The sequence below is a fragment of the Vigna umbellata genome, chromosome 7, assembly GCF_029865625.1.
Source record: "Vigna umbellata cultivar VRB3 chromosome 7, Vumbellata_1.0, whole genome shotgun sequence".
NCBI lineage: Eukaryota > Viridiplantae > Streptophyta > Magnoliopsida > Fabales > Fabaceae > Vigna > Vigna umbellata.
In genome coordinates this window covers 29,322,666-29,347,787 of record NC_142171.1, presented here as the reverse complement: position 1 = coordinate 29,347,787, position 25,122 = coordinate 29,322,666, and the positions used below count along the sequence as shown (strand labels likewise).

At 33.8% G+C, this 25,122-nt stretch overlaps 2 protein-coding genes across 7 annotated transcripts in view; one reads left to right on the top strand and one right to left on the bottom strand.

Moving 5' to 3' along the window:
• LOC124848732 (uncharacterized) overlaps positions 1 to 2,260 on the top strand; it is a 31,503-nt gene extending 29,243 nt beyond the window's left edge. For all 6 annotated transcript variants that reach the window (XM_088094179.1, XM_088094174.1, XM_088094177.1 and 3 more), the window contains 2 exons: positions 1,586 to 1,653; positions 1,962 to 2,260. In XM_088094179.1, coding sequence (XP_087950305.1) covers positions 1,586 to 1,653; positions 1,962 to 1,974 — 81 coding nt within the window. In that variant the 3' untranslated portion in view covers positions 1,975 to 2,260. The remainder of the gene's footprint in view (positions 1 to 1,585; positions 1,654 to 1,961) is intronic.
• A 1,508-nt stretch (positions 2,261 to 3,768) lies between these two features.
• LOC148195703 (uncharacterized) lies at positions 3,769 to 21,407 on the bottom strand. Its single transcript, XM_088094148.1, has 18 exons — positions 21,315 to 21,407; positions 21,052 to 21,109; positions 20,531 to 20,613; positions 19,105 to 19,203; positions 18,873 to 18,988; positions 18,666 to 18,784; positions 16,063 to 16,133; positions 15,560 to 15,665; positions 11,015 to 11,154; positions 10,737 to 10,895; positions 10,557 to 10,660; positions 10,224 to 10,399; positions 7,487 to 7,676; positions 6,514 to 6,613; positions 5,876 to 6,044; positions 4,754 to 4,836; positions 4,590 to 4,666; positions 3,769 to 4,229 (listed from the first exon to the last, which is right to left on the bottom strand). The coding sequence occupies exons 1-18, from the start codon at positions 21,390 to 21,392 to the stop codon at positions 4,058 to 4,060; spliced, it is 2,100 nt and encodes a 699-aa protein (XP_087950274.1). The 5' UTR covers positions 21,393 to 21,407; the 3' UTR covers positions 3,769 to 4,057.
• Positions 21,408 to 25,122: the final 3,715 nt, after the last annotated feature.

The following is a 25,122-nucleotide window of genomic DNA, read 5'->3' as shown; positions in this document are numbered from 1 at the left end:
CAACAAGAGTCTTCAATTCTTTAGCTTGTAACATCATCAAAACTTCAATATCTTCAAGATACCAATGCTCCTCATTGGTAACACGGTGTTATCAGCTGGTTAACATCAAGGAATTTCAACACCAAAGTCATGGTTGAAGGTTGCTCATGGCATGAGGGGAATCTATTTCTGGCAAGATTCAGAATCTTAGTCAAACAATTTCACCAGCCCCTTGTCATGTTTTTGGATGCTTTGTTGAATAAAGGAGACCATTATAACCTTCCACCTTCACGGTTTGTCATCGGTCGTTAGCATTTCCTTCATTCGCCGTGAGGGGGAGTATGTTTCAGCCACTTCAGGCCCCATCCTTTCTTGATGGCAATTTAGTCCTTACAGTTTGGTCGCTTTCAGTAACTACAAGCTCCATCAGTTAGTGATGGCAATTTAAATCCCTGTAGTTTGTCGCTTTTAGCCACTGCAGGCCCATCCTTACTTGATGGCAATCTAGTCCATGTAGTTTTGTCGCTTCCAGCCACTACAGGTCCCATCAGTCAAATGGCAATTTAGTTCCTACAGTTTGTCGTTGTCTACCATTGTTGGCTGTCATCCACTTTTAATGGAAATCTCCTTTATCAAAGTCCCTAGTTGAAGTTTCATGGTGTTTGTTGAAGTTTCGTGGTTGTCCACTAATGTCCAATATTATTCTCCATAAGTTGTTGTGACTTGTTTGTCAATCTGTGTTTTTGCGCTTTTGCTATTCGCTGACCACTGTCATCGGTTTGTTGCACACTCTTGAAGAGGAGTCTCTTTGGCTATGCTGGATTGTGAGTCCAATTTGGTTTATAGACATTCTCTTATATTTCAAGAGGAGTTTCTTTGGCTATGTCGGATTGTGAGTCCAATTTGGTTTATAGACATTCTCTCTCAATGGTCTGAAGCATACGTGCATCTTGTTCTAAGTCGAAGTTTCTAAGTTCCTAAAGAAATCTCAGATTAAGTTTATCATTCCAAGCTTGGTACATACAATTTGTATGCTCCAACTTCAGGAGGAGTTTTAAAATATTTATCCTATTTATCATTGTTAGAGTATTTATCCTATTTATCATTGTTAAAATATTTATCCTATTTATCATCATTATATTGTGTAGGGTTACCCTATTTATCATCATTACATTATGTTTAGGGTTATCTTATTTATTATCATTATATTGTGTCTAGGGTTACCCTATTTATCATGTATTTTGTATCAAAACTTTCTTGTATATAGAATGAGAGTGAGAGGATCTTTCAAGCCGTCAAGAATTATTTTATAGTTTTTCAATAAAACTATTTTCAGGGATTAAAAGCAAAAATCTACTATATTTGTGAGGATGAAAAATGCATTTAAATTTTTATTTATTTTACTTTAAACACCTAAATTCAACGTTTATTAGATTAAAAGATTAAATGCCATCAAATCGATATGTAGCTAACGAGTATGCTTAATTGTGCTAAAATTTCCTTCCTTTTGAATTATCTTTCATGAAAATTGTAGAAGAATGGAATTAAATCATTATTCAGTGCAGGTAATACTAAATGTCTGTTTTGTCTGATCAATAACCTCCAGGTACCGCCTCACATTGTAGCTGGTGAGGCCATAGTTGTTAACACGGAGGATGACTCCTACATAGAAAGGTTAGTTGGTGTAATCTTATTCAAAGAAAGAGATATTAAAATTAGTGATACATTTTTTCATTCAAAAGAGAGCCGTGTGATCAACTCTCTTGCATTGATGTCTTACATTTTTCGTCTATTATCTCTCGTATTTGTACTTCGTCCTTCTGTATCTCACTTCATTATAGTAGGGTATGATGAATGCATTCTTTACGTAGCTAGATTCATTTTTAACTGCTATTATACTTGGAACCATTATTATCATTTGTGTAAACTTGGATCAAATTGATTTGTATTATTAATAATAAATATTATCTCTTCATTTTCAGGGCCAAATCATAGTGTGACTTCAGCCAGGATTTGAATAGATATCCAAGACTTCTGAAGCAGAATGGCCCTTTTATTCAGCCTCCTAGCCCTACCCTCCTCTCTTTCACTTCATAATAGCATTTTTTTTGTTTTCTTTATCTCCCAGCAAATGAATTTGGATGTTTGTGTTTGCAGGACTGTTGCTTTAGTTTGTGCATAACGAAAGCAAGGCAACATAATCTTGATTGTTGAAAGTTTAGATGATAAAAACTCATTTGAACAGTTTGTATTTATATTTTAGTAGAAATTTATTTTTCCAGACCCATAAGTTTCAAATTGCTTACATTACCCTTCTGTATAAATTGTATAATCTGGAAACTTAATGAATTGTGCAAATATAGTGTTTGATGAAAAAATTAATAATTAATTAATAACATTATTTTTATAGTAATTACATAATGTGCCTTTAGTTAATAAAACAGTGAAAGTAATCGTTTAAAAAATATAAAAATTTTAAGTTGAACAAAAATATTTAATAAGAACTAACTAAAAATACCTTTCATATTACCATTTTTTTTATAACTATTTATTATTCAAATACATTTTATATTTATATTTAGTAAAATATATCAAAAACTATTAATTTTGTTTTCAAGATTTTACCTTTTTTTTTTCTTTTACACTTAACTAGTTTTGGTTTAATACCTATCTTGATTCTATTTTATTCAGAGTGATTCTTAGTTTTTTTGGATGTTCAAAAATAGTTTCAATTTTTGTAATTTTTATTTAATTTAATTATTTTTATGATGTCTAGATTGTTAACAACATAACGTCCATGTGAGTTATTATTGAATAAAGTATAACTTTTTGACATGTGGCAACTTAAACAAAAGTTGATGTAGAAACGTTATAATTGAATATGACCACATCATGGTTTTCAACCTAATCCTAGCTACCAGCAAAACAACCACTGTCATTGAACCACCGCGAAAGCTATTAGCCATCAAAACCCACCACCATCATCTCCTTCAATATCGCAAATCAGCAAACAATAGTCATTGTGAGCCTGTTTGTCTTTATCGAACAACCACAAACAACCTGCATCTATAAACCTAAACCTAGATTTGTTCAAACATCATCGCATCAGAGAAAACTTTAACTTCAAAAAAAAATCCCAAATCTGAAGATTTATCTGCTCCCACACGTCATCAAACATGCCAATTTCTTTTCCCAACCATATTTATTTTCTTTTAATGCTTGTGTAGGAAAACTGTTAACCAAAAATATTATAGATTGCATAACTACAAATCTACAAAATTAAAATATATTTCAAATTACAAAATATATAATGTATTCTAAATTATACAGTCCAAAATGTGTTTTCAAATTACATAAATAAAAATTAATATTTTAAAATGTACAATTTAAAATACATTTCCATATTATATAATCTGCAAATACATTCAAAATTGTAAAAGTATACATTTTCCAATCATATATGATCTAAAAATACATTCTTGATCGATTAATCCAAAATATACTTTTAGGTTTCGAAATATATTCTAGACAGTCTGAAATGTGATTTTGAATTTCCAAAAATATAATTTAGATCGTATAATCGAGATCATATTTCCGTACTTTACAATCCAAAAATCTAAAATATGATCACTTTAAAGTTTTCCAATACCTCACAAAGGTGCATGAAGGAATGATAAGGGTGGGGAAAGATCCCGCCTTTATTGATTAGCTCTAGTTTAAAATGATTTTCAAGATACAAACAATTTAGCGCAAGCGTAACATCAATCAAATTAAAAGATGCAACTAATATTGATCAAACTCAATTTCCTTTAATTGCTTTTGGATAACACTGTGAATTCGTTCTCTACATTAACACAAGACATGAATGCTCAGTTTGCATACAGGAAAAATTTGACGCATTAACAACTAAGTTTAAACTAAATGTGCTGAGGTACTATTCATAACCAACAAAGCCTTAAAACCCGACAAAATTATGCACGTCTATCATAAAAGTGGTTGTAAATCCTTACCACCAAAAGCTTAAACTTGCCAACATGGAAAACCCTTCGATTAAAATTCAAAATGGTAGCTAGAAGCCTCAGTTAATCTTTGGTTTTGGTCGCCTTGGTCTCAGTACCATATAAAGGCACCCTAGAACAATCAAGAAAGCTGGTATAGTTGTCATATCAAAAACCATATGTATTTTTCTCTCTCTTGTGCAGTTAATTGGATGAAGAAGGGAAAGGGTCGCATTGACTTGACCAACAAACCTGCGTGAGAGATTGTCAGACAAAAACTAGCAAATTTCAGAAAAAAATAAAATTTAATAGCGTTTGAAGTACAACTTAAAGATAAGATAAAGTAGGTCTACATGAAATCACTAGCTACTAATCAATGAAGAGCAACAGAAAAGTAAAAATAGTTGAGCTTAGCCATATTTTCATCCTTAGATAAATTTTGCAATTATATTGGAATGAAAGAAAAGAAGAGGAACGAAAAGCAAATGTGAACAAATTCAAGTAATAAAGATTAGCCAACCCCTCTAGGCCAGGTTTAAAAATTTGACAGCTCAGCCTGGCCTATATTTTAAAGCAGGCCATTAAATTGCATATTGCAGAATAGTGCCCAACCTTTTGGATGCATCCTCCAACGTGTTTAGTAGTCTCAATGCGTCAACATAACGCAATTCTCCAGTGACAGTTGATACCTGAAGAATACAACATTTATAACACATTCATGGAACTTAAGAATATGATTGCAAGTTGAATAGAAGCTACAAATAACTACCACTTACCCTTTTCCAAAGGCTAACGACATAACTGTACTTGTTTGCAAGCTCAAGCTCTTGGGACTGGAAGATCCTGAACGTTTTTTCAGCTTTATATTGTTAAGAATTCACATTAACTCATTTTGTCTCAAGAAAAACAAAGGCCCTATAATACCCCTGAAAGCAAAGGGCAGGTTTGCATTCACATGGTTTAATTTGATAATATATGCTTTAATATATTTTTTCTTACACAAGGCAAATGCGATGGTACATCATGTTACTCGCTATTGGATTCCTCCTAGTCCCACAAGATGTCCAGTCCTCACTGTGAAGGATGTATTGGAAATCTTGTATCAACTAAAGATAAGACTAAATTATAATATATAACTAGATGCAAATCTTATTTTACAAGCTGGTTTTGTAAAATTTAGTTGGACCTAATTCCAATTTCTTAAGAGATATTAAGCATTGACAAGTGCTCTCAGTCCCATTCTATATTTCAGAGTGATCCCATTTGCAATTGTTACAAATTGTGATAATAGTGTGCAGAAAGCAACGACAAATGTTACTTGTTAAGAAACCAATTAATGAAAAGATTCAGCTATCACACCAACGAGCAACGACAAATGTTACTTTTTAGGAAACCAATTAATGAAAAGATTCAACTATCACACCAACGAAAATGTTCTGCTCAACCACAATTATTTTGCATGCTTATTGACTTATAAATGGTTGGTCCCTACCAATTTTTCTTATCCAAATACACTCTTTTAAGTGTAGAGAAAGCAACAATAGTTAAACTCATAATCACTTGATCACAGAAGGCTTTCATATGATGATTGACAGTTAGCCAATGAGCTTAGGTTTTAGACTAAGGTTCAAAAGTAATATTAAATTTATCTCACTTTATATCAAATTAAGATATTCTGTCCCATTTTCCTCTCTCTCTCTACATCTAACTCTAAATTCAACCTGGCATCAAAAGTAGTATCATACACTAACCTGTCCCCATCACAGTTCCACTGCCATGTTCCTAAAGAAATTACAGAAATAGATGACATGCGCATTTTAATAATGATCTAATTGATGCTTTTTGAAATAGTAATTTTTCTATCATTAAATGGCTGCAATGCTACACCGTAAGGATACTAGTACGTTCCATTAGCAGAAGATGAATGGCAGAATTAACCAGTTGTATTGATTCTTCGAGGGAAGTGATGACATAGCTTCTAGCAATTGAATCAGACTGGAACTGTGAAATGTGCCAACCTTGTGATGTAATGGAGAAAGGGTTGCATCCTACTGACCATAACCAGTCCTGTCATACGCAGAGATAAATCTTACAATATGGTAGTTCAAATACACTTAAAAACGAAGTTACATCTTAGTACATGGACATTGACTGTTCTACGAACTTGGGACACAGTTCACACATGCTAATCTCTAAAGGACTATGTATATTGTTGAAAAAGGGATTAAGCATCTGCAACCAGGACAAAATTGAAAAGGTGGTCAAGCTTCCTGCAGGCTCTTTTGCTACATGCATCACTTTTTGTATTTTGGGAGATTTAGGGAGTTGCAAGGTGAGTATGGTAAAAATTAACTGATTTGTTGCCATTTAAGGGATTATTAGGTAGGTATACCCAAAGAAGAGTAACACAGTCCCATACAATCAATGCACAAGAACTGAACCTCAACAAACGAAAGATATCTGGATTTAGTATACGTAAAACACTAAATGCATCAAAGAAGTAGACTGGATTCCAAATATTGGACATAAAATGTACCTCAATAGCGGTCTCATGGGCCTGACCATAGACAAGATGAAGGGGAAGCAAACCAGCAAGATGCTCAGCAGTGGCAGCAACTGCAGCTTTTATAGGCTGCCTTTATCGTCCCCATACAGGATGAAATCATGAAAGAACTAATGAGTAGATTTTTGTACCTACACTAATATATAAAAGAGATTCTCCCTTTTGGGGTACACATTTTTTTTTTCAATTTTATCCTTACAGTAACCATCATTTATATTTAAATAATTATCTTACCAATTTTACCCTCTAAACAACCCTCCTTTTAAATTTAATTATATTTTTCGATTTGACCATTTTTTAAAATTTAACCAGTTTTAAACTAAAATAATTATCTATAACAAAAAATTACCTATAAAATAAATTACAAATATTTATGATAAAATCATAAAAACATTTATTTTTACTTTTATAGTTATAATAATAATAATAGTTTCATTATTTTTTGTCATCATAAAAAGAAAATGAACACACATGCGTGTAATGGTAATATCACAATTGTTCAATATAAATTTTTATAAAAGTTCACCTCTTCCCCTACCCTTTCCCAATGAAATTGTTAGGAATTGGAGGGTTTATGAGAGGCGAAAGGTGAGGCAGAATACTTAACACTTAACGGTAAACAGTTAAGTGGGGCGGGAAAAAGGTCTCTATAAAAGGACCTCTGTTATTGTTTTCAGGTGTACAGTTTTTTACTCTTGAGTTACAGACCAGTTTAGACTTGGTGAAGGAGGTTAAGCTCCTGGTTTCCCAATTGTATTCTTGATTCTTGGATGTGAATACAAATCATTTCTTTTTCAATTGCTTTCTGTTAGAATACTGAGGTGGGAGAGTAAGGGAGATAGATAGGATTCTTACAAAGGTTCCTAACATAAATCAATAAAATACGATTGCAAGACAGATGAATAAGCAATTTTAGAAAGTTGGAAGATAGGTTTCTCAATCTTACCTCAAGTCCAGTAGAAGTGAATGCCCATTACAATGTAGATGGCTTTCCCACGAGGAGGACTCAGATTGAACGACAATAATCATGTCAGAGAGAGCTTTTGCCTGAAAATATTTGTCTAGTAAAAGTGGTTCACTGTAGATGAACCAAAAGATTGGAACCTCGAGCACAGACCTGGAATGTGCATGCCTACCTGCACCATTCATAAATACTCATATTTGTCAATAACAAGAATATCAAGAATAAAAGAGAGCTTTATTTTAAACTTATATTTAGTGAAATGAACAAAATAAATCATGTCATAAAATTACGTCCAACTAGAACATGCAACCCCAACGCTAGACATAGAAAGTCCTTGTTAGTCCCTACTATTTTACACTTCTACATATCCTATGATTTTCCATTTGACATCTAAGTTTTGACCATAACAAACAAGACAATTTTGGAGTTTCTAATATATTTATCTAGTGTGCAACAAGCTTAGTCATGATCAACAGCAACTTTGTGTCAAGATACAAGTCATGATTAAAGCGCAAAAGACAAGTGAATGAGGCCATGTTAGATGACCTCACAAAGAAGAAGACGGAACTAGAATAGAAGAAGCTTTCCAAAAGTATTAGACTACACTACAAGTAGCAAGAAGCGCTAGACAATAATGTCACCTACATATGACCATATTCCTCGGGGCATGAGATATATGTCAACAAGAATGGAAGTTTAGACAGCCAAGTTAGAAAAAGCTTCCATCTTGAAGCATCAAAAGCATGCAAGATAGAGAAGCAAGAAGAAGATCAAGAGAGGTTGCTCAAGAGTATTCTTGGATTGATGTAATCTGCAGAGAACCAAGATTAGAGTCCTTGATGTAGCACCTATCAAAAGATGTCTCCTATGCCAGCTTCAATTGTTAGATGACTCGAGTCAAATGGAATAAATGCAATCTGAAGAGTGCTTTGAACTAGACACATCTGCAGGATTTCATAACGTCTAAATCCCTACAGCTGACTCACAACATGTATCTCAAAGATGAAGACACAGGTACTAACTATAAATGAGCAAAAGTCCTTTTTGGTATCGTTAGGGGCACAAAGTCAACTGTAAAGTAAAGGAGTATGTTTCAATCACGTCAAAGTACTACAAGTCAAAGTAAGTGAGAAGAGAGCCATCACTCTCTAAGAAAAGATCTAACAAGCAATGACTCCAAAGGTACACATCCTTCAATGGTCCTTTTGGACACCTATACAAGGAATGCACCACCATGCAAGAAAGTTGATGGATATAATAAGAAAAGTCTTCAAAGATATCACCAACATTACATACGCAAATGATAAAGTGCTGAAAAAGCCTAAAGTGCAAGATCTAATTGTAATTACCTACCACTTGTTACAATTGTAGGATAGGAGTAGTGAGGTGATTGTCATGTTGTCCCTTGGTATATTTATATTTCATGATGAATGCAATAGGTTTAATTTCTTTATGGTCCTTTTATTTATTTATTTTGCTCGATTTGATCCCTCTATTAATACAATATTCAATCAAATCCCTCAATTTTAAAAATGTAACAGTGTAACTCTTCCAAGGTTAAATCAAGTCCCTCAATTTTTAAAATAGCAACAGTGTGACCCTTTTGTCCGTTGAAAATGATGTGGTTGGTTTTATAAATTGTCAGAATTATATTAAGCATAAACTAAAACAATCAATATTTGTTTGTCAATGATTTTATGGCTAATTGTATAGAAAATGGTCAAATTGTTGTTACATTTATAAAAGTTGAGGGCCTAGATTGGGACTTTTATTAATAGTGAAACCAAATTGAATAAAATAAATAAGGACCTTCAGACCTCTTATGATGCTTGAGTTTGACAACATTCGTCTTGACAAAGGCTCATTACCTAGCAGTTTAGAGTTTATATGAATCAAGCTTTAGAGTGTGTAAACTATCTTCTATGCATAGCTCTCACCCACCATTAGCTTGCAAGGAGTATTAGAATATACCTGGGTTTATTGAAACCCAGCATACACTCGACCTCACTATAACTTTTTTCTGTTCAGACATGTAAAGAATCAGTCAGTTTGGTACAGCTGGACAGATGTAATATATTCACATCCCTCTACACGCAATTTTTTTAGGTTTCAGAATCAATACAAAACTCAGTTATTATTTTCCCTTAAATCCTTAAACTCAACACTCCAGTATGTGGAGCATATAATTGTGCCCCAAATACTACAATGCCCCAGTTTATTCAACAGTAACTGCACAAACCCAATTCATTATACATAGTCCACGGCAGACTTTTGGCAACTTAGTGAAGCAAACACTATGAGCTTCAAAGTGTGAGCTATAAAGAGTTGAAGATACACGAAAACTAATGTAATATTTAGGATTGATGCTACTATCATCCCAAATCAAGTATGCCACACTTCCTATTCAGCAGTTGAGGCATAACGTCAAGCATCTTATAGAATGTGCGCAAAGGTTGTCTTAAACTCATCTCCAATTCTGACTTAATTATTTATTTAATTGAATAAAGATTTCAAAATAAAATTCCACCAAATTTGCTTTGAATAAAAATGTGCAATGGATGAAAATAGATTGAGTAACATATACACTAATCATCGATGAAATAAATTTTCCTTTCACCCTTTTTTTACACACAACTTCAAGATGTCTGCAATTTATTCTCATTTTTCAATGTACATACAAATGGCACTCTAAAACAGGACTTAAGGATATAGGAATGACCTTTAAGAGAACCATGTTTATTCAGTCTTTGCAATTGATATTGCAGAATAGAAGAATCAAGATATGTTCGAACTGTCTTTCGGTAGGTTCCATTGATAAGCAGTAAAGGTACAGCGGCTGCTCGTCGTGCAACGGCAAAGGCCATTGCTAAGGCAGGATCCTCCGACAGTGGCAACCTAAAGTGATAGTAATGTAAGTAGAAAATTAGGGAGACAATTTATAGGAATGTGATAAATCAGACACAAAGCATTGTCTTAAGAAAACATTTCACCAACCAAATGCCTAATTGAAGGTAGGGAAAAGAAAGGTTAGAATTAAAAATTCATGACATACATGTGTTGACTGAACATTGGTTTCTGAGAAGGAACTGTCAATGAGGAAAGGCTCCCCTTTATAGCATTCATATCCACAGGAAGCTGTTTTACGTGCTTAACTTTCTGAAAAAATAATACAAGGGCAATGTCAACATTCAGCTGGTGCAAGCCTTTTCAAGTGATCAAACAGACATCTTACCTCCTGTGTCACGAAAAACAACTGAAAGGATATCTTCTCATAATAATGGAATGCACCATCAGCAACCGAAGGTGACACAATATGTCTCATAGATCCCCACAGCATTGCACCTAGATGTGCAAGAAAAGAATCACGTGCAACTGTGTAATTTTGGAACTCCTGCAAAGGGGTAAATCCTTGAATGATGAGGTCCAACCAGAAATTTAAACTACCAAAAATTTGTGGGCATGCAGTTCATTATAGTAATTTACTAAATTAACATAGATCAACTGGCTGACCTCATGCGTGTCACTGAATAGATTCCAGCTCTCCATCCGTTTCAAAGCTTCTATGGCCTTTTTCTTATGACTTTCATCATATTCTTTACCTTCAAATGACTGTAGCTCATTTCTCAAATCCCGCATCCTTTCATCAAGTTCTGAAATTATCTTATGTTACAAGCTGTACAGAAAAGCTACAATAAAACCGTGTAGCTTCTAAACCTACAGAAACTGAGCAATGAAATCTACAACGTTTGATACTTAGAATGAAAAATAAAGCAAAATAGAACTACATACAAATAAAAGCTTGATGAGAACATCTCACTACTACCAGAGAAGCACAGATACTTCAAATGATAACCATGCCCAAGAATTGACTAGCACAATATTCGTTATTAATTGGTGATTACAGAATATTTATTATTATTGGAACAGTTTTACTGGTCAACAATTTATGCATGATTGTACAGCTACATTTATGTTATCTTGATAATTAGTTAGCCCAGCAGCTGCAAGGTAGCATTTATTGCACAATAGTCACTTTCAAGTCGAATGGAGAATTCTCCAAGGAGAACACATTATTGATATGCAATTTTTCATAGTCTAATATGGTATAAGACTTGGCTGTACTCCTATTTTAGTTCTGTCCAAAATTCCCAGACTCTAGGTTCTGCAAGACTATCCTTGTTTTTCTCTCTCTAGTATGATTTTTTCATGTCTTTTATTCGTCAACTTCATATCTAGTGACAGGAATGATATCTTATTTGTTTACCTTAATGGCAAGAGTTATTTAACCTCGGTTTTTCAGTTCTAGATATTGATAAAAGATAAGAACTTCTGAGGTCATGTTGATGGTACCAGTTCTGTTCCTAACAGAAAATCAACAGGAGGAACATGTCCAGCAGGAAGTTAAAGATGCTCAAGTAAAGACAGGGATCTATCATAGTCTTTGTTGATCCTAATATTGTTCCCAATCTCCGACAATTCAATAATGCAGCCAAGATGTGGGCCTATGTAAAGATATATAGCCACAATAATATTGCTAAAAGATTCCAATTAGAACATGAAGTCACCATATTACAGCAGGATAGTCTTTCAATTTTTGAATTCCTTTCTCATTTATGAATCTTTGGGCCAAAAACACTGACATTGTATATGAGGATTTCTAAAATGATGGTGAAAGTATAGAGCAACATGTTCATGAAACTACTAAACAGATCAATTTCTTATGAAACTGAGATCCAATTTTGAGGGTGTTTGAATAGAGTTCCTACCCCATCATTGGATGCATGCCTCAATGAGCTTCTAGAAGAATGTTTCCAAACTAAAACATCCATGAAAAGCAGAAATTTGTCTCTCTTCCATCAGCATATGCAACACAAGGAAAGCCTAAACAATGATACCGAAGTGCTGTCCAAAGTTTCTGTTGTGAAGAATTTGGACGTGCTTCACATTGTCTTAAAATGTTCTACAGTTACTGCATAAATGATGGTCAATTCATTAAAGAATGTTCCATAAGACCACCAAGAACTGCAACAGCCTTTACTGCTGCAACTGGTCCTTCTACTGCAACTAGTTCTGCAAATCAAAATGTTTCTACCCCTGTGAAACACTTTGACCACCAAAACAGTCCCACAAATGATAATTTAAGCATTTTTTGCTTTGGGATCTTCAGGTAAACTTTTTCTTCATGTACTAGTGCATTAGTGCGTCCCATCTCTCAAATTTAGAAAGAATAATATATTTCTTCAATATTTCAATAATTAGGCCATTGGTCCTATTAATGCATGAGCCAGCTTTTTATTTTAGGAAATATAGAGAGCTAATTCTAAGGAAACAAATCCCTGTAATTATGATACAACTGTATTAAAGAATAAAAGTACAGCAAGGATAAAATAATAAACCTTCTAAAATACATAATGAGATGCACAGTTTTGACAGTCCCTCTCAAACTGGTAAGTGTTCTCCAGTCCCATCTTGGATATAATTCTTTCAAAGTTAATGCAGATCAACCCTTTGGGGAGTATGTCTAAAAGTTGATTTTGAGTGGACACACATTGCGTAATAATCAAACCACTGTCTAGCTTTTCCGTGATAAAATGTCTGCCAATCTCAGTATATTTAGTTCTATCATGCTGCACCAGGTAATAAGCTGTACTAATTGCAGATTATTATCACAATATAACCTCAGGTTCATCCCACTTTATCTTCAAGTCTTCCAATATAATCTTTGGCCATAGAAGTTCACATATTCATTGGGCCAATAATTGAAATTCTGCTTTTGCACTTAATCATGCTATTACATTCTGATTTTTTACTCCACCAAACAACTAGATTTCCACCAAGGAAGGTGCAGTATCCAGTAGTTGATATCATATCCACAACTGACCCTGCACAACCTGCATCCATATATTCTTCAAGACTTACACTCTTGTTTCGTTTAAACAATTCTAGGAATAGCTTGCAAACGAACCTCCTTTGGTTGGTGTATAAATTGACTTACAAGACTCACAGCACAAGCAATATCCTGGCCTAGTGTGAAATAAGTAAATAAGTCTGCCAAAAAGTCTTTGATGCATTTCTTTGTCCACTGCAATATCTTCCTCTGTACTTCCTAACTTTATGCTTGGATCAATTGGAGTACTAGCTGGTTTGCAGACTGTCTATATTATTTCTTTAAGCAAGTCAACAACATACTTCTGTAGAGATATGAAGATTACTTTTTTTGGCATGAGGCACTTTAATTCTCGAAAGATATTTTAAGTCTTCCTAATATCTTAATCTCAAATTTCGTGGCAAGGCATTGACTCAACATTTGCTCCTCCCTTTGGGATCCTTCACATGTTCCCTCTACCAATGGTTCTCTGTATTATATCTGTTTTGTGGATGCTTTTTCACGTTTCACTTGGTTATATACTCTTAAACACAAATCCGATGCCTTTACTGTTTTTCAGAATTTTAAAGTTGTGGCTGAACTTCAATTCAATGCTAAAATTAAAAGCGTTCAGACTGATTGGGGCCTGAGTTTCAGTTCTCTAGTTCTTTTCTTACTACTCATGGTATTCTTCATCGTGTTATATGTCCACATACTCATCACCAAAATGGTGTTGTTGAATGTAAACACAGGCACATAACCGAATTGGGTTTAACTTTATTGCATCATGCTCAATTACCCTAAAATTTTGGGATTTTGCCTTTCAAGCAGCAATTTATTTAATTAATCGTTTACCCAATGCAATAAAATTCAAGGTGTTTTATGTATATTGATTGCAATTCAAGGTGTGCAATTTTAACTACAAACAAACACTTAACAACTGACACAGTAGTCTGTCGTCTACTTGTTTCCCCAACAACCAGTACAGGTTCATGTCAATTATAGCAGCGATCCACAAGGAATTACAACTTCTGTGTGCCTTTGGTCAAGAGTACACTTTTCAGACCATCTTAACCTCCAAACCAACAACCAAATAGCAAGAGCTTCCTCTACATGATATCTGTTCATACAATTTTTTATGTCTAGTTTAACCTGAAAGTGCATTCCAGAATTTCTTGAACAGACTTCTCATCCTCGTAAGATCTGTTACCATGTATATATCTTTCTTCCTTCTTTTCTTCATCATTAATAGAGAACTCTCCAAACAATTTTTCACTCTTGACTTCTTGTAACACTTCTTTGATTTCTTTCATGTCCAGAAACCTTCTTTCATTACAGTCACATTAGCTTTTAGCTCTGTAACCACCTTCCTTTATTCACTGGCCCATCTAGTTGGTTATCCATTATACCCCTTCATTTCAAAACCAGCAAGTTGGACCATTCTTGCTCCGTGCCACGCCAAAAAAGAAAGAACACACCAGAAACGAAGATTGAATATCTTGTGCAATATTATTTCAGCAATTGTTAGTACTGTACACCAACATCCACATACAAAGGAAGACACTTCCTTTCCTAAGGGTATTTCCCTATACGCAACCAAAGGCTCTCAATAAAAAAACCCCTAATTTCCCCCAAAAGGGTACATTATCGGGCAATGTCGATCCCCTGAAATTACTAACATTATAACTACTTTTATTTTTAAATTTCCTTTTATAACACACATTTCACTCTCCGTCATTATTTCCCTGTGAACCATTATATCAATGTAAGTGGGATAGTTTATAAATGGATAATGAATCTGGAAAAACATTCACATTGTCAAGATTGATATTTGAATTGAAACCATTATGCATAATAGCTTATATTTTACAAACAAGCTCAAATTTTCACTTTTGTTCATATTTTAAGACGATCTTTAACATTTGTGTTTATATTGGTTTGAAGAATATTAACTACATATACTATTTCTTAACTTTGTTCTGCTCTATAACTTTCCATGTTTGTTGCAACCAAGCTTAATGACATTGTTCATATCTTGTGTTGTATTTGTTATTTCCCAACATGTCCAAAAAACAAGATGTTAAGAGAAATTGAAGAAACAGTTTTTTACCGATATAAAAAAGGGAATTCAACAAACTTAAAGTTCAAATTAGAAATTTAAATGCCATGAGCTACAGAAGGAGATTTACCTTCACAAAGAGCAAGCTTAACTTTCCTTCCTTTGCAATGCTTAAAAGCAAAAAGCTCATATATATCAATCTCAGCTAAAAGAATATCAATGGCCTGGTGTTCCTTCTGCAACATTAAGAGTAACAACTGACTCACTTTTAGAGAAAATGAGTGTAGAAAGAAGGGACATTTACTACATATATCGGATGCCTACATTCTCTCAACTCAACATCCTTATTCACATTCCGATGATATCAAAGTCGACTAACACTACATAAAACTCTTGTCAACTTGAGAGAAACCTAGAGTAGAAATGTTTATTTCTATCACAATTTGTTTCACATCCTCAATCATTTCGGTTGAACCACGCTTTTCTTTTTTTATTTGTTTTCAGTATTGACAATGTATGAGGTAGAGACTATCAAGAGTATATACAATTAACTACAACTCTCTGAAACCTCATTTCTTCGAAGAACCGTATGCAATATGCAATATATTGTTAGACCAGACATATTTTACATACATCACCAAATACAGCAAATTTCTCCTGAATAGTATCTTGCAATCGATCTTCTGCTTCTTCTTCCGAAATTTCTGCAATCAGCAAGAAAACAGATCAAAAATAGCAAGAAATATAACATGGCATCAAGAGTTAAGCCATGCACAATGAGAAGAACAAATAAGGTTTAACTTTACAAGTCAACATAATATGTCAGAGGTTTCCAGTAATTTTGTTTTTCTTCGAGACTAACAAGACCGAAATAAGTGAGAAACTAGAAGAATCTGGATCAGTGAAAAAAAAATACACTCAATAGATAAAGTGAACAGAGGAGAGGGAGAGAGAGAGAAAATGAATAATGAATCGAACTTATTTTATTAACATCACACAATAAATCATATGTATATAGGCTATTTATACAAGTCAGTTATCTGTTAAGAATAACAGATACTGAGAATTATACATGAAATGAAAAAGATACAATAATAGGAAACCTAGAACTGTACAATACAAAGGTAACTCATACAAGCCAACTATAGTATAATGACACTTATATACTATAATTTCACGTTATCACCACCCGATGTGGGATCTCCACACCCTCCTCACACAGAACTATATATATCTCGAGCATGAAATTAGACATTAATGAGTGATTCAATAGCAATCATATAACGGGTGGCACAATAGACCCAACAAACAACAAATTTTGCTAGGATATGCTTTGCATGGTTTTGATACCATTTTAAAAGATGAACTTTAAGTTGAACTCAATCTTACAAAACCAAGTTATAAGATAAATTTTGCACTGACTTATATATTATAAGTTCACCTTATCTCTAATTGATATGGGATCTCCAATAGGTTTAATGGAAAGATAATGGATTTGAGTAGAAAGTTTATTGCTATGTTTGATTGATTTGATGGAATTAATTAAGGTCGGTGGGTTAGTTTTTGTGTAAAGTAAAAATTACCCTTAGTGTATCTTTTCAAAATATAAATATTTTTTTCAGAAAAAGTATTTGAGAAAATGAAAAAGAATTATATTATAAAAAATAATTAAAATAAAAATATAATTTATTAATTGACAATAAATAATTTAAAAACCAAAGAATAAATAAACAAATAGGGGCAACACAGTCATTTACACTCACTCCAAATTTTCTCCTCGGGTCCACTCAAATCTCCTATACCAAATACCCAAAATCCTCATAAATACACTTAGATATTTCTTCATGAATAGTAAACTTGCTATATCAAACACCAGTACAAAGAACATTTGAGCCAAGGAAACCTTAAGACATAAAAGTTTGTGCGATGAAATTCAAAGAAAAACACCATTATCATTTACAAAGTCGCTTACATTCTTCAAGATTTTTGGTTATTGAAGGCCCAAAGAAGAAGGATATTTATATATACCAAAGAGGACAACCTCTTGACGTGGCATTGCTTATTGCTTTAGAAATTCAGGAGTTGTTGTAACATATGTGTAGCCCTTGAATTAAAATACCAATTTTGGGACCATTGAAGTAGTAAAAAGGTAGTGTAATGAGCTCAAGGACTAGTGGCAAACTGATTGGGACCACAAGTTGAACTAACTACTGTACAGTAAGGTTGGGACAAGCAAAGTTGGACCCTATTGAATGATTGTCCTAAGCATTTTCAGATTGATCATACTTAGCCTTGATGATAACACCATACTTCAGTATGACTATAATCGTACAAACTTGACAATGAATGTTAGATTGACCATCGTGACCTTTCTGACCACTTAAGTCTCCCTGACAGCTATAGTTATCACCACCAAAGAAATTTTGACAATGAGAGTGATTATCATTACGAGTGAGTAGGACTTGAAGTATAGAATCAACACGATTGATCATTTGGCATCACTAGTAACCCTCTTGTCAAGGAGCATGCACTCAATTTTCTGATTGAGCTCGTCATTCCAAAGTTTAGGTTATTCGACAGGAATATGCACTACAGACATATGCAGCTGTTCCAAATAATTAATACATTTTTTATATGAATGCAAATAAGCATCGCGTTCTTTATGAATGAAAATAAGCAAAGTTATGTTAAATAAAGTATGCCACCATTATAAAGCTCTTATTACACCACTCATAAATATCCAACATCATGCCCAAGATGTTCATACGTTGGCATGGGAAGTGTGTTTGAGACCCCACATCAATTAAGAATAAGGCCAGATTATAATATACAATTGAGGTACAATCTTCGCCATGAAAGTCAGTTTTGTGATGTTAAGTTAGATATAAATTCATTTCCTAAGTGTTACAAATAAAATAATTATTTGTTTTCTTACATAATTAAAGACCTTCTAACCGAAGTGGTTGGTCAGTTTCTGCATCAAAGAAGTATTATCCATGATTTAGTGATTTTTCAAGCTCTTAATATGATATTGAGAAAACTATTATACTCAACTTAAACTTAGTACTGAGAGTTCTCTATTTCTTGATGTTATGCTGAACTAACTACTAGTAGACTACAACTATATAACTAACTATACAGCTGTCATTGATGGCTATGAATTAACACTATATTCTTATACAAAAGTATGATTTAAAGCTGGATAAATTACACACAATCGAACATATCATTACTACCTGAAGCTGAACCAATTGTTTTTTCCACACTTGGTAAACTTGCTTCCGTACGCACACCTTCTCCCCCAACAGCAGGTCCCCATGAAAAAGGACCTGCACTTAAATCAATAAATGCCCATCTGGTACAAAACAATGACAAACGGAAACAAAATGTAAGGGATGTGTATGAGTGAAAATTAGCATTTTGTGAAGCAACAGAAATTGAACCTGTCTTTTCCAATCCATGTATCAGTGAGACATTCTGCTTGAAAATCACTGTAGTCTGCAGATTTTAATACTTTTTCTAATTGGAGCTGCAGGTCTTGATCCTTCCCTTTTAGTAACTAGAAATGCAGGGTAAAAAAAGTGAAAACTTAAGAAAAAGATGTAGCACAAAAATTTTGGTAATTAAATCTGCTTTCCTATGTCGAGAGTGGAGACATATCTGATGAGTATACACCTGTAAAGCTTTGACCTCAATGATCTCAACTATGTCTTTCCCTTGATACAACCTCCGAAAATTATCCAGTGCATTTAGCCAAATATTATGCCATTCCATCTGCATTTTATTGTTGTACCAAAACAGCAAACATTTAATAATGCTTCCAACAAGAACACCAGAAAAGTGACCAGACCCAAATAATAAATGAGCACTGAGCAGCACAACTACCATAGAAATGCCCTAGTTACACTTTGGCTTGAAGCAAAGAAATATATACGTGGAGAGAACATGGGATTATGATTTTGCGTTTTAAAAACATATATACATGTTGAGAGGATTTCTTTCTCCTTTATTACAATTTTTAACTCTTTGAAATGATCCATTCTCCCTTTACCTAATGAGTCAATGGTATTTTAGGTCTCCAAAAAATTCCAAATTTAGATTTTGTTCCCAACTTTCAAAACTTTGGTTTTAGTCCCTATATTTTATTTTTTATTTTCTGAAATACACAAAAATTTGGACCCAGAATATAGGGAAAAACAGTTAGCTTTAAGGACTAAGTTCGCTTTAAACACTATTAACCCTTATGTAATTGATCTCCAATAACTAAATGCTCTGCCCGTCACTTTCATTCTGTGTTAACTTTTAACTTTTGACGTAACTGATAAAGAGGCCATGATAAATAGTATTCATGGAGGGGAAGAGGGTAGAAAAGTCTTGGACATGGGAAAATGAATATTTGGAAGCCAGGTGAGACATCAGATGATCTTTTGGAAAGCTCAATTGATAATGCAGAAGGAAATTCTGGTGCAAGAGGTAGGGGAAAGGAATATAAAATAGAAGGGGTTATTCGGAGGACTAGTACCCAATTTTATATGTACAGGAGATCAATAAAATAGGACTGCGTGATGAATAGTAGTTAGTTTCGTAAGTAAATGAAGTTCAAAAGAAGTAGAAAAAGCAACTAAAACTTGTACCAATAGAATTTTGTAAAGACTATCATAAGGTGATAGGATATAAGTAATAGGAGATAATGGGTTTAAGAGAGAAGGAAGAGTTAATACAGAGTTAATATCCTAACTGTTTTAGTAGTTAGGAAAGGAGGGAAGGGAGGTCTTGTATAAATAGAATTCTATTCATTGTTAGAAGGCAGTTAGTCATATTCTTTTGTATAGACAATAGGTCTTGGACCTTGTGAGGGGGGTTATGCTCCCGTGTCATCATTGTATAAGACATTCATTGGTGTGAATACATACAATTCCTTCGTTTATTTCCCCTTTGTGTGCAATTATGTGAGTGTAGGTTGTGAGACAGTTAGGTTTCATACCTAGGAACCTAACATAAGATCATTCAATCATGTATAAGATTTGAATATCACATATCATGCAAAATAAAAACTAACGAGCATATATGCTTTCACCATACAAGGAAATGAAATACTTACAACATCAGCATCCTCGGTTCTTGTCCAAGAAAATTTCATCATTGGATGCTTTACATACAATGGTCGCTGAATCTTAGTAAGAGCTGTAGAGCAATATCAAGTAGCTAATGAGGGATTCTAAGTAAAAGCAAGAAGAAATGAAGAGGGACTGCACACATCAACTGCAGAAGTATATCACAAATAATAAAAATTTGAATAAGCATAGGAAAGACTTTGCGGTGTCAATGTGTGTGTATACATATGTTTGTGTGTGTGTGTGTGTATAAAGATGACTACAACTACAGCTCAAAGTGGAAGAGGGTAAAACCTATGTTCCTTAACCTACAGCTAAGTACAACCTAAAACAGCTGTTATAAAAGCTATACAATGAAATAATAACACCTGTTTAAACACTCCTCTCAAATTGAAGCATATAAATTTGTATGCACCAAGCTTGGAACATAGAATGTTTGTAAGCAAGTCATCAGCTTTGATGAATCCTGTACCAAGTTCTTTAGACAAAATGACAATCGATGGCATACCAAGAAGATTTTCAGGAATGTTTTCTGCCTGAAGAAGCTTCATTTGCAAACTCTTATTCTGCACAATGTGGTGGTTGTTAGGGTTGGCATTGAAGGCCTTGATTTAGTATAGAAAAATATTTAACAATTACTTTTTGCAAATAACTAGTTCATAAACTCTGCAAAATAATGCCAAACATATTTCGATACAATTTACAAATGAAACAACCAAATCACAATAGCAGGGCACATTCTAAGGAGAAAAGACAGAATATTTCATATACCTCCTTTAGCAAGTTTATTTCGGGCTCGGATAAACCTCTCCTGAAATATTTTGCAAGAGACACAATATAAAAAAACATGCAGGTACAAAAGCATGGCCATAACATATAATTTTGATAGATACCCATAAGCTAGACTTGAACTATGTAAGAAAATATAGAATTATTTTACTGATAACAATCACACTAATTACATTCTCATCTTCTCTATTTATAATAACCAAAACTTTTAAGAAAAGAAATAAAAATATGTTGAAATACATAGAAAGATTATCAAAGTGTTTTTTCTTAATTACTATGGAGATATTAAGAATATTCTTTTTCTTAATAACTTGTTATTTACAATGCTCCCCCTCAAGTTGTTAGATGAATATCAATCATTCTCGACTGACCTACAAGATTCTAGAATCTATCCAGAGGAAGCGCTTTAGTGAAAATGTTTGCCATCTAAGATCCTATAGGGATATGAATTATAACCGCTAGACCTCTGCCAAGAATATCTTTGATGAAATGTTTGTCAATTTCAATATGCTTAATTCTATCATGTTGGACTAAATTATGAGCAATGCTCATAGTTGACTTATTAGCACACTACAATTACATAAGGATGTCAACCTATATTTTATGGTCATCAAGCATAATCTTCATCCACAATCCATTTCACACACCTTCAGCAAGGACTCGAAAGTAAGCTTTTGCACTAGAAAAAGATACTCTCCGTTTTTGTTTTTTTTATTTTTGCTTCTCTAGGTAACTATACTTTCTACAAGAAATATATCATACCCACATGTAGATTTTCTACCAGTAACAGAACTTGCATAGTCTCATAAGTATATATCAAGATCAAAGTATTTCCAGAAGAATAACCCCTTTCCCAGTCTTGATTGACTTCAAATACTGAAGAATTGTATCAACTACTTAGGTGTGTCTTTCTCGTAGATAATCCATAAACTAACTTAGCACACTAATTGTGTAAGCACTGTCTAGTCTTGAGTGCTAAATAAATAAGATTTTGCACTAATTTTGATGATTTTTTTTTTCTGGAGGAGAGCATCTTTCCCTTCTAATTCTACGATTTTGTTCAATACGAACTCAGGAGAATCTACATCCTAGCTTACATGTTTCTTTAAAGAGATCAAGTACAAATTTTCTTTGGGAGATGAAAATAAATCGCCTTTGAGTAAGCAACCTCTATTCCATGGAAATACTTTAGTTTTACGAGGTCTTGGGCAGCCAATTTTTTCTCTAATGTCAATTTGTATCTTTCAGCATATCCTACAATAATCATGTCTTCCACAGAGACCAAAAGTAGTGTAAGTTCTACCTCTATCAGTAATAGAGATTGAATAATCAACATAATCAGTCATGTGACTGTAAACGTTTGTACTGTATATTAATTGTAAGTATCATACATTATTCAGTTCTGCTAGTCAAAACTCACAGAAAAACAAAGAGAACTTAAATGGTAATTATGAGTAATTACAAATGGTTACAAACCAGCGTAACCTCCGAGAATTACAAAATAAAATAAAGCAAACAGACAAAGCCTTACGACAAAACAATTAAAACAAACAACAAACATATAACACAAACAATAAACATATAACATCCACAGGTCCCCCTCAAACTCAAGGTGAGTGATTGAGATTAATGAAATCTATCACATTGAGTTTGCTTCGGAGCAACAGAAAAAATGCAGAATAGTGGTTTGTTGAGAACATTGGCCCACTGATCAAGACTGGAATGTGAGACACCACGAGTTGATGGGACAGCACTTGTTTATGAATAGAAAAGACATCAATCTCCATATGCTTGGACTTGGAGTGAAAAACAAGGTTGTGGGCAATAGCAACAACACTGTGGTTGTCACAGAATAACAGGAGTGCAAAAGGGAATGTGTAATTCTGTTAGCTGCGCTTGGATCCATGAGAGCTCAGGAGATGCCTGGGCTAAGCTGCGGTATTCAGCTTCAATATTGGAACAAGCAATGACATGTTTTTTTTGAGACCACCAGGAGATCAGGTTGGCACGAAAAAGAAAATGCAGCACCAAAGGTGGATTTGCAGTCATCAATATCGTAGGCCCAGTCAGAGGTGGATTTGTTTTATTGACATTATTTGTAATAGTGCTTATGTTAGGTTCCTTTATGCAGGGAACCATAACAGATGATTCTCCTCTCACACAACACTCAAACAGTAGAAGAGAAACATATGCATATGTATTTCATTAATTCTTTAAGGTATGGAAAACAGAATTACAAGTAAGTGTCCCCAAGGAAACCTCCCTTCCTCCACTAGAAAATGTCAGTCTATACCCAAAAGAAAATATTTTAAATCCCTCTGTCCACCTATTCTGTTATTATTTATACTCTCTCTCTCTACTAACAACTAACTTCCTTTCCCGCCCTTAATTTCCTCACTTTTTATTTCTTCTCATGTAAACCTTTAACTACCTAACGGCTTAACATAGAGCAAGGTGTCCAAGAATAGTCAAGAGACTTAGAGGATGACAACAGCTGAAAGAAATGATTATCAAGCTACAGATTACTGAATGAATAAAGTCCATCAACACCAACAATTCCTTGAAGAAGAACCTTATTTCTCCCCTGAGATTTGACAAGACTTTTGTCAAAATGAAAATTAAAGAAAATCGAATTATCTTTGGCAAATTGACTAACACTTAATAGTTTTAGTAATAGAAGGGACATATAACATCATAAGGTGACACAAAAGAAGAGAAACCAGCACCATAAATACTTAAACTTGCACCATTTTGAATGAAAATTTCATCTGGACCATCAAAATGTTCAAGTTGTTTAATATTTTGTGGTTCACCAATAACATGAAAGCTTGCACCAGAGTCTGATATCCAAGAGGTATTGGCATTTCCTTGAGAATTAGACTTTATCAGCATCACACTAGGTCGAACATTGTTGTTTTCGGCTTGTTATAGGATTTACCCAAGTATTTGATGTTTAATATGAACAAGCCGAATAAGGAAGGTAATGCTATGTAGCCAGATCAATGAACTACAGTGATTCATGAGGCTGATAAGAAATGGCAGATATGAAATGACAAACATTGGCTGTGTGTCCAAACTTGAGACATTTAATATTGAAAATTGGCAAATTTGCCACCACGACTTCTACCATAACTTCCACCACTAGAAGAAACTCCAATACAAGAGCATCCATGATTCCTACCACCACGATTATACGAGGCTTAAGTGTAGTGTATTGATTGCATCTTCTAAACACAGTAAGTTCGGCTTTGTATCAAGGGACAAATCACTTATTCTCTCTAAAAAGAGATCATGTTTCTACCATGTTTATACTTTGATTAGAATTTACAATATATAACGAAATCGGACTCAAAAAATACATCTAATATTGTCTTAGATAAAGAGGAAAAAAAAATAACTATATTGTGGAAAAATTAAAATTATAAAATATTCATATTCACTCCAATGATATCCCAAATATTTTTACAGAATCTAATTTAATATAAATATCATTAACTGGACAAGTTGCTACCATAATATCAGTAACTGCACTACGAGATAGCAATGCTCTTTGGTAGTAATGTGCATACTGGCAACATCGTTGTAGAAGATTGCAACGCCGCATGATTCACATTGAGATGTTAATAGATTCTACTAAATCATTGATCACTAGAATAGTGTTTCCCTACTTCTTGACCTAGTGACTGATGATTTCAGTGACCGTTGTTGGCATCGCATTTTAATATCATCTCAGTGTACATTGCCACAATGGACCTGGAGAAGACCCAATTTGTCAGTTATCAAGCAACTA